We start from the raw sequence: 10913 nt of genomic DNA, 5'->3' as shown, positions 1-10913 counted from the left end.
ACCTTGTTAACTCAACACATCTTCAATAAAAAGTGGCAGTTGCTCAATGTTTGCTAAATAAATGCATTTTTAAAAAGCATGTTATACCTGTGATCAACCCAGCCTAGAAATGAAACTCCTTTACCTGGGTCTCAAAATTTAGTACACAAGGTTGAGTTCTTCTTTTTTTTTAAATTTTTTTTTCAACGTTTATTTATTTTTGGGGGGACAGAGAGAGACAGAGCATGAACGGGGGAGGGGCAGAGAGAGAGGGAGACACAGCATCGGAAACAGGCTCCAGGCTCCGAGCCATCAGCCCAGAGCCCGACGCGGGGCTCGAACTCACGGACCGCGAGATCGTGACCTGGCTGAAGTCGTACGCTCAACCGACTGCGCCACCCAGGCGCCCCAAGGTTGAGTTCTTCTATTTGTTGTACTCTTTTCTCAACTCTCCAATTTATACATATACAAATGAAGAGAGAGAAAGGAAAGAAAGTAATGGGTACCACAGTACCACAGAAGGAAACATGACAGGTTTTTGCTTATTGCTTTTTAAACAACATGAAGCTGCTTGCTTTATTTTTTTCTCAGAAAACATACTATTGTCTATTGACCTAAAATAGAGAGAGAGAGAGAGAGAGAGAGAGAGCTTATTAAGAAAGACATTGCAGAGATAAAACTCTGTAGTGTCCATATTTTTCATTAAAGCCTCATATGACTCAAAAACATGGGCTGTGTGTTTATGTGCCCTGCTGTCACTCCTAAACAACTACATCTGAGACAGCCATCCTCTTCCTTCTCTCATTTCTTGTCATGACTGAGTAAACTTATTCCCTTTGTCTTTCACAGAAAAAGTCCAAGAAAATATAGGCTCAGGTTTTATAGAAAAATCAAAACTGAGCCAGTCAAAGTAGATTTACAGGAATGTATACTCATCCTCTAAAACCTCATTTTCTTATTTAGAGAAATCCTTTTTCTAGGTCCTAGAAAGTTAAATTCCTGGTACACAAAAAGTAGAGGATTGGGAACTAAGCTTTCTTAGCTGACTTAAGAATCTTCTGCAGAATTTCTGTGAAATTCTTAACTATTGACTTACGAAGACTTTATGTCTAAATAGTAACTGCAATGTTTATTTTTTTAAATGGAATATGTTTAAAAAGACTCCAGGAAAACATTTTTAAAGTTATTATTGGATGGGAGGAATATGGGGCGGAGTTGGCCTTAGAGAAATGATAGCAGCATTAGTAAAAAGGATTTTAAAAAGCACATGCTGGGCTCAAGTCAGCATAGCTCCAAAAGACAGGACTGAGCAAGAAGGATCAGAAAGACAAGATGAACGATGTGAAGCTTGCTGTCTTGGGTGGTGAAGGAACAGGCAAATCTGGTGAGTGGTGTTGCATACTGTGGCATGGTGCAGAGTGTGAAACGAGTGAGAAATATATTGACCTAATAGGTAAATATAGCTACATAATTATGTATACTACTTTTCATTAGGAGTTTTCATTTTTATGAGGAAGTAATGCAATTAACTGTATATTTATAGAACATATAGGCACTTTGAGAAAGATAACTGTTTGAAGTATTAATTTGTAGGAATAACAGTCAATCACTCCATCACCATCCCACCTACTTCTCACTCTAACACACCTGCCCTCACATCCACTAGTGGCCAAACAATGGCCTTGAACTGAGCCTAAGGGTGGAGAAGAATGCAGGGAGACCTGTGGATTATGTTTTAAATGCAACATTCCTGAGGTGAAAAAACAGGATGGGCGTGGCTTTGTAGATGCCTGCAGACTGAGCAACAGGTGCCCCTGACTTTGGAAGTCACGGTTTTGTTTTATTTTACCTGATTTTGGTTTTGGTTCCATTATGATGGTGGTGAGGATGCCATCAATAGAGCTACCTGATCTCAATGAACGATGACAACTGTCCAGACCCAGGAGCTGCAGCAAGATAAACCCACACTAGAGGTCTTTTTTCTGTTTCCTGGGTTTTGAAGTCCCTCTATCCTTGCAAACAACTGTGTGATAAACAAATGTGTGATATTGTCCTTGTTACTATTAGAGCCAGATATGACCTGGTAAAGAATTTAAAGAGATGGTATAGTTCTTGAATCTGAAACTTAATGAGAACTCTGTTTCTGTTACATAAAGTAAGCTGTCTTACCTGTTTGCATTCATGAATTAATTACATAGTGATTTGAATAGGCAGATCACTTTCTAGTCTTTTAATCTTTATGGTTGTACAGTGAAAATCTTGATGACTATTATTTAGACTAGAATTTAATAAAGCTTTAAGGTCTGCATTAATGCTTGGTAATTTTTGAGCTGAAAGATAAAACCTTATGTACATAACTAAGTTATCTGTATCCTAAAACAGAAAAGACCCTAAGTCCAGCCTGTTTGTCTTGTAGCACTTACAGTAAGGTTTCTTACCAAGCGATTCATTGGAGAATATGCTTCTAATTTTGGTAAGTCACCACTTTAGACTTTTTTTTTAACCTTTAAAATTTCATCATTTTAATTAAACCACAATTAAGGTCACTGAAGCATTTTGGTAGAATTTTCCATTTTTGGATTTTTCAGCAACATATTTATTCAGATTCTGGTTGGAAATATCAAAATAGGTACTTGAATAGAATGTGTTTTTATGATAAAATTCACCCAATTTGATGTTAAGTGAGATGGATTAGGAAGTCAGTTTGTTTCAGTCTAGAATTAGAAGAACATTAAAACTAAGATCCCCCTCTCCTAATATTGTGAAGCGTGTCAGTGTGAATATTTTTGTAAACTATGAAACAGTTTTGAAATTAAATAAACATTTGTTGAAAGATGAAGACATATTAATTATAAAAGCACTAGTAACTACAAAATAAAGCTTATTTTAATTTATTCCCATGTGAAAATAATGGGAAAATTATACCTTGATTAAAGATCATATCAAAATTATCTAGGTTGCTTATCTAAGTTTCAGAGAAATTCTAAAACAAGTGTCTTAATATAATCTTAGAATAATTTTACTAACTCTGCTCTAAATTTATTTTGTTCAGAATTAGCATGACATATGGGAAATATCAGAGTGAGGCATTAATAAAAAGTGAGGAACTTTGCCAGAGTTTTGAGTATATTTTTGGCTCAGCAATTAATCAATATTAATACTAATATTAATAATCAACATTAGTACTAATTAGTACTAATAACTCACCTGATTTAAGTCATGAGGGAAAAGTGATTTTGCTTTATGTTTTTTAAACAAGAACAGCAGAGTATAAAAAAATTATGAGAGTTGGAAGAAAGGGGAATGATTTTGATTTTTTTATGCAATAATTCTTACTTAGATTAAGAGGAAGTTATAATTGAAAACATGTTTTTCCATAAGAAATAATGTCCTCCACCAAAAAAGAAAGAAAGCAAGCAAGAAAGCAAGAAAGCCTCCATTCATGAGGTAGCATTATTCCAGAATTTTAGAAACTAACGTTAAGGTATTATATTGTATTACTTTTTACATGTATTTAACATACTACTTCAATCCATATGACATTGGGAATATTTTAGGGAAAGTGCTTGAAAACTGATTAATGATAGAAGAAATACATAGAAAAAGAAATTCCTATTGTTTAAATTCTCAGGTGAAAAACCTCTGTCAAAAAAAGTCAATATAACACAAAGAGTCAGGCAGGAGAAGATGTTCCACAATTACAAAACCAAACCAACACAAATAAAACCACACCCAAAAATAACAACAGCAACAACAACAAAAATCACCTTCATCTTTTATAAGATATAGTTATATAAACAAATGAAGTGTATACATTCCAGGCTGGTACATTTCCATTAAAAAATATATGACTTAGAGACATTTTGAAAAGACAAACAAATGAGCAAAAAGATCATCACTGCACGAGGAAAAACTGGCAGAAAATGATTCCATCTTGTAAGTGAAGACCAGAAGGGGAAATAATAAAATTCTGAAAAGTTAAGAGTTAGTGACCCCAGCTGGCAGTTTTTGATTTTTGAGTAGATATGTTTAAATGTCTAGAAGGAACTTGTAGGGTTCACAGTCAGTAGTAACCTATGAAGTTACAAGGAACTGTCTGAAAACATATTTTAAGGTTTAATGAAACTATAACAAATTTCATTAAATGTAACCTAAAAGGATTTTAAAATGCATCCTTAACCCCTGAAGTCAGCTCCCCAAATCTTGCTATATCTTTTTAGCTATGGGTTATGTTGCCAGAATGGGTCATGATTTTTTTGTCAGTGTGCTATTTTGGAGAGAAGTAGGTCTTTTATTAAACTCTGGAGGAACAGTTACAGAAAGGAAGTCTTTTATTCATTAAACAAATATTTATTGAGCACCTACCATGTCCCAGGTATTCTTCTAGATAGAGAGGCTACAGTATTGAACAAAATAGACAAATATCCAAGCCCCCATAAGATTTATATTCTGGAAGGAAGGATCAATTTTAAAAAAAAAAGTACAAGTTATTTCAGATGATGATAACTGCTATAAAGAAAAAGAAAATATCATGGGGGAATGGCACTAATATGGTATGTTAAAATTTAAATTTAAAATAGGGTAGTCAGGGTAGACTTTGCCGAGAAGGTGATATTTGGATAGAGAAATAAAGGTGGTGAAATTGAGCCATCAAGGTATCTGGAGGATTACATTCCAGGCAGAAGGAACAATTACCAAAATTCTGAGGGAGGGAATTTCTGAAAGAAGTTGAGGAACGCTATGGAGGATGGTGTAGTTTGTGTGCAAATAATTTGAGAGAGTATAGCCAAAGAAGTCATAGAAGTGATGGGAGACTAAACAAAGAGGGACATTTTCAGGCATTTTAAAGGCTTTGGTTTATCCAAGTGAGATGGGGAGCCATTGGAGAGATTTGATCAGACAAGGGATATGATTTGGCTACAAGGTTCACTTTTGCTCCTGTGTTGAGAATAGACTAGGCACAAGAAGGGAGTTAAGAAGGAGGTAAAACAGAGAGATGAATGAGGAGGTTTTGTAATACTCTAAATAAAAACTAATGATGGCTTGGATCATAGTACTAACAATGGCGATAATGAGAAACAGATAAATTCAAAATATACTTTAAAGATAGAATAAAAGGAATTTTTTTAAACATTTATTTATTTTTCAGACAGAGAGAGACAAAGCATGAACAGGGGAGTGCCAGAGAGAGAGGGAGACACAGAATCTGAAACAGGCTCCAGGCTCTGAGCTGTCAGCACAGAGCCTGACGCGGGGCTCGAGCTCACAGACCACGAGATCATGACCTGAGCTGAAGTCAGCCGCTTTACCGACTGAGCCACCCAGGTGCCCCTAAAAGGAATTTTTAATAGGATAAATATGGGAGGTAAAAGAAAGAAAGGATCAGGGATGACTTAAGGCTTTTAACCTGATAAATTGGAGTTATGGGTATATAATTTAATGAAACAGAAAATTGTGGAAGATTCAATCTTTTCAGGGGAGTCAGGGATTCCATTTTAAGTATTTTCAGGTTGAGATGTCTATTAAGTATCTAAAGGGAGGTGTCCGATAGCAGTAGTTGTTTGTGTCTGAGGTTCAAGGAAGAGGTCTAGGCTGGAGATATAAATTGGGTTCATCAGCAATAACTGTTGTGTAAAAATCTGAATGAGATTAGCCAGGGAGTATAGATAGAGAAGAGATCCATAACCTAGACCCATGTCTGGAGTGTGAGAAGACATGGTGGGACAAATGAAAAAGATTAATACGGAGCAACAAAGAATAAAGAAGAAAACATTATAAGGAGGCAGCAGTGATCAGCTCTATTAATTCTACTAGGACACATAAGCTCAAGACAGAATTATCCATTGAATCTAAAACCATAACCTTGATAAGAACAGGTTTATTTAAGTTCTTGGAACTAAAGCCTGATTGGACTGATTCAAAGAGCTGGATGGAGACAGAAATTGGACACAGAGGTGTAGATACTTACTAAAAGGCTAGGAGAGCAATGTGGCAATAGTTGAAGAGATTGGGGGTTCTAAAGGATTGTTAAGTTAGGAGAAATTCAGCGGTTAATAATGATATAGTAGAGAGGAACAGTTTATGATGCAGAAGAGAGAGGTGGAATTGGTATGGTTATGTCTTTCAGTACATCAGAGGAAATGGTAACTAGTTCATGATGAATGGATTGGCCTTGGAAACACAGATAATTCGTCCATAGTTGTAAGATGGAAGATAAGTAGATAAGCACAAAAGCATGCAGTTGAATAGATATGGTGGAAAAATTTATTTGTAAGAAATACATATATGTATGAGCAAATATAACATGCATGTATTTGATCACTAACAGTTAAAAAAAGCCACTGTTCTATTCCACTAAAATCTGACCAGTTGAATTTGTAAGACTGTAATACAAATATGAATTTATTTTTTTTAATTCTAGAGTATTTCCATACTGACAATGAATATATGTATATTTTGCAGAATCTATCTATAGTAAGCATTTGTATTTGGAAGGGAAGCAACTGAACCTAGAAATATATGACCCTTGTTCTCAAGTAAGTAAAACAAAGTATTATTTTATTTTATTTTTTTTCAATCATGATTTGAAGAAGATTGGGTAAGAGTAAATGTAAAGTTGCCAGTCTTAAAACTGAAATGTGTTCTCAATTTTAATTAAAATTTTAAGAGATTATTTTTAATATTATAAAGTCCAATATCTATCTATTTTTTGATAAAATGGGTTACCATTAATTAATTGTCTGAAGTGTCAAATACAGGTGGAATATCCCACCAGTTTCAATTTGCTTGATTTATTTTCAGCCAAAGAAAGCAAAATTTTCCCTCACAAGTGAACTGCATTGGGCAGATGGGTTTGTTATTGTGTATGACATCAGTGACAGGTCCTCATTTGCTTTTGCAAAAGCACTGGTCTACAGAATTCGGGAGCCACAAACTAGTCATTGTAAAAGGTAAGATATTCTCCATTCCTCTTGCCTTTCCTTTTAGTAAATCATCATAGCTATAAGCATCATTAGGAAGAGCTTAATACAGCCTTCCAATTACAAAATTTAACAGCCCTGAACAATTCACCTTCCATTCCACAGGAGTTACACATGTAGTAAAAGGAATAAGATGAGAATACTTTATATCCTGGCTGACATAAACAGTTACTTGCTCTGAGTAAATGGCTATTTTACAAGACAGCTTCTATTGTTAACATGACACTCACTTGCAAAATGGTTCTCTGTACACAAGATAGTTCACTTTTCAACCTTTTCTTTTCATTCCCACAAAAATGTTAAGGATATTAAATAAATCCAAATTTGTTACATTTGGCATCCAATTCTTGTTGTTGGGTTGTTCAATCTATCAAAGCAAAATAGACTGAATAATCAAACCATTACGAATTCTAAGTATGAGAATACATTTTTCTCTGTTTCACCTCCTAAAATAAAGAACTGATCAATGATTACCCATTGTTAATTGTCTTGACACAAAGAAACTATGAGGGAAGGCATACCTGCCTTAAACCATTCTTGTATTATTAGATATATATTTACACATATGAATTTCCCATTTTCTTTATTTTTTTGTTTGAGCCTCTCCCATTTAAAATATTTATTTGACATGCTGATATAAAGGATTCTTTGTGCTCGTGATAAGATTTGCCCTTAGAATCCAAAATAACACTTTAATCTGGGAAGCAAGAAGCACAATATTATTACTGAAAATTGGTATATGTGTTTTTATATCTATTTTAAATGCCCACTATCAAGAAACCATGGGATAATGATTGATAAAGGTTGTTTCCCTGAAGTCAATTGATGTAAATTCTTGTTTATATCTGATTGACCTTAGGTAAACCACTTTAATCTCTAGACCTCATTTTTCTGGTTATAAAACTGATAGAAACATGGTAGGAGAAAAGGATTTGATTTTACTGAGGTAACTTGCAGCTCTGATTTCCTCTCATATTACAGATTTTTGTTTTGAACTTCATTGTTTTAAGCATTAAATGCCTCATATTTAAGCAGCATGACTTAGGTAAGGGATAATAATAAAATTCCTTCACTATTCTTCCAAATCAAAAGAATCACTTAAGAATAGTCAAAACATAAAAATGAAAACACCTATACCTGACATTTTTCAGGCAATCTTCTTAATGTACTAAGTAATTTTTAGAGTATTTCCCCACTTCTCAATCTGTAGATAGTCTAGGATAGCAAAATATGTTACTGTTTTATAAAATTACATCTGATTATGAGTCACCCTTCAAAATATTTCACTTATCCTTCCCCATTAATCCTTTACAATACTTTTCTGAATTTTATAGAAAAAATATTAATACCCTGAAAAGTCTAACAGACACAGTGCTTTTCCCCTCACCACTCACACACACCATCATGCAGATGAAACTGACTTTTAGCAGAATCTAAAGACAGTATCTTTATAGATAGGGTTGAAGACTGCATTTATTCATTTCTTCCCTATAGTAGATAACTTGGCAGAGTTCCATGGCATTTATAAGGACTAGTTGTCTTATTCTATCTTTCAAATGAAACCCTGTTTTAGAAATTTGTCTCTGTAATTATTGATTTTTGTTGAAGACATTATTGATGATGTCAATAATATTGAAAATTATTGATATTTGTTGAAGACATTATCTTAACAAAGAAATGCTTTTCTTTAAAAAAAAATATTTATATTGAGAGACAGGGAGGGCGAGGCAAGGAGAGAGGGAAAAAGAGAATACTAAGCAGGCTCTGTGCTGTCAGTACAGAGCCCGGTGCGGGACTCACTCCCACAAACTGTGAGATCATGACCTGAGCCGAAATCAAGAGCTGGATGCTTAACTGACTGAGCAACCCAGGAGCTCTGGAAACATATTTCTTAAATAAATAGAAAAATTGCACAAGGTCATGAGATTATAACATTTATCTCTAGACTGTGGTATAATGGATAATAACAAAGAACAAACAGCAATGAGTATTGAGTAATATTTTTCCCTAGGAAAATGATATCTAAATTGTTCAATTATAGTAGCTATTCAGTAAAAACACATTAGTTAGTCCTTCTCTTTCAATTGATAAGGAAATGAAAAATAATACTTGGTAAGCATCTTTTGCTGACTGTGCTAGGTATTTTTATGTACATCATTTAATTAAATCTCCATGACAATTCTGTGTAACACGTGCTATTTCATGATTGTTTTACATATAGGATAATGGAACTTGGAAAATTAATAATCATGCCTTGTTGGTAAACAGATCCATTATTCAAGAATAGGTTTGTATCAATGCAAATCCTATGCTTTAATAGTCTTGTTACTTCTGTGTCACATACCACATTCTATAATTTTTGTAAATAATTGGGGATTTGTGTCGTACAGTTACATATGACCATAAGAAGCACATATACACACACAATAATTTTTTTGTCCTTAATTCATTTTTATATAAACCTACTAATGCAAAAAAAAGAGATGTAAAATAATTTTGCCAAAGTTGTGTTCTACATTTCAGAGCTGTGGAATCAGCGGTGCTGCTGGTTGGTAACAAGCAAGATCTCTGTCACGTGCGAGAGGTTGGCTGGGAAGAAGGGCAAAAGCTGGCATTGGATAACCGCTGCCAATTCTGTGAATTATCTGCAGCAGAGCAGTGTCTGGAGGTAGAGATGATGTTTATCAGAATTATCAAGGACATCCTGACAAACTTCAAACTCAAAGAAAAGAGAAGACCCAGTGGATCTAAATCAATGGCTAAACTGATCAATAATGTATTTGGAAAGAGACGGAAATCTGTTTAGCAGACATGTAATCCTAGGGGATTTATTATATCAGAGAGTTTTAAATATTCACGTGATAATGAAATTTGCCCTTTGTATGCATTAAAAAAAATAGTTCTCTTAGAGATATGAACTGACTGAACATAAACCACAGCTGTGTTTTCAAATATATAGCTTGCCGTTTGGTTGTTTGTATCTTGTACACTCATGCTTCACACCCAGCCTTTTCCGTATTATAGAAAATGGCACTCACTATAACTTACCAATGCATTGCTGTATAGTTTGCTTGTATAACTGCTTAATGATTTTATTAAACTACCTCCACAGGCCTCAGTTTACTTTTATTATAATTATTTCTTTGAAAGAAATATGTAGTTATAGTTCATCAATTTGGTAGAAATGCATGAATTTAATTTTTAAAGTGCCTTTCCAGTAACTCAGTGAGTTCTTGGTGTCGTTTACATCTTCATATTACTTATTGCTCATACTACTTATTTCACTTATAATTTAGACCTTAAGAAGGTGAATTCTCTGCCTGCAAGTATAGTTTGTATTTGGTCTGATAATGAAAAATTCTGCCTTCCATGTATTCCATATAAGAAGGGTAGTTAGCACAAATTAAGTTATACAGCTAAGATCCTTTTCAGATAAAAAGGATTGGTTGTTTTTAGTTAATAATAGAGATCCATACATCACAGGGGAAAAGTAAAAGCTGGTTGGCACACATATAACCTTGAAGACCTTATTGCCTTGAAAGAAATATTGTATTAGACAAACATTTTGGGCCTTCTCAGATTTCTCTGAGTGCAGTTTCCTTCAGAAATCAACTGTTTACCCTCTGTACTTCAGTGCCCCTGCCGCTGGCCTCGCTGCCTTTTAAGTTGGGGCCCTCGGCCTAACTTCAGCCAAATCACTGATAATTAAGGTTACATCTCCCAGAAATTAAAGTGGGAGTGCAAGCAGTGCTACGTACCCCAGTTAACATGTATCAGCGAGAATCTGGGGGTGAAGCTGGAAGAAGATCTTGAGTAGAGGTTGGTAGGCAAGTGGGGGACCAGTAACACAGAACGTTAGTCTGCATAGGAGAGAATTCATTGACTTGGTGTTAGTCACCATGAACTGTGATTCCACATTATAGGAGGGACATCTAGAGCTCATCAATGTAGTTT

General features: G+C 34.6%; 1 protein-coding gene across 1 annotated transcript; it reads left to right on the top strand.

The window, feature by feature from the left end:
- The first annotated feature begins 652 nt into the window (after positions 1-652).
- Positions 653-10077, top strand: RERGL (RERG like). The gene is made up of 5 exons (XM_043561977.1): positions 653-1363; positions 2396-2452; positions 6442-6515; positions 6781-6929; positions 9483-10077. Exons 1-5 carry the CDS (start codon positions 1312-1314, stop codon positions 9763-9765), a joined length of 615 nt encoding a protein of 204 aa, XP_043417912.1. The 5' UTR covers positions 653-1311; the 3' UTR covers positions 9766-10077.
- Positions 10078-10913: the final 836 nt, after the last annotated feature.

Source organism: Prionailurus bengalensis, chromosome B4, assembly GCF_016509475.1.
Source record: "Prionailurus bengalensis isolate Pbe53 chromosome B4, Fcat_Pben_1.1_paternal_pri, whole genome shotgun sequence".
Classification (NCBI taxonomy): Eukaryota; Metazoa; Chordata; class Mammalia; order Carnivora; family Felidae; genus Prionailurus; species Prionailurus bengalensis.
The sequence above is the reverse complement of the archived record's forward strand: the minus strand, read 5'-3'. Positions and strand labels throughout refer to the sequence as shown.

What these genes read in the sequence shown, in the direction of transcription:
- RERGL (XM_043561977.1), top strand. Translation starts at nt 1,312, where the DNA reads ATGAACGATGTGAAGCTTGCTGTCTTGGGTGGTGAAGGAACAGGCAAA. An exon ending in AGAATATGCTTCTAATTTTG is followed by an intron (nt 2,453 to 6,441) that starts GTAAGTCACCAC and finishes TATATTTTGCAG; the next exon opens with AATCTATCTATAGTAAGCAT. An exon ending in TATATGACCCTTGTTCTCAA is followed by an intron (nt 6,516 to 6,780) that starts GTAAGTAAAACA and finishes ATTTATTTTCAG; the next exon opens with CCAAAGAAAGCAAAATTTTC.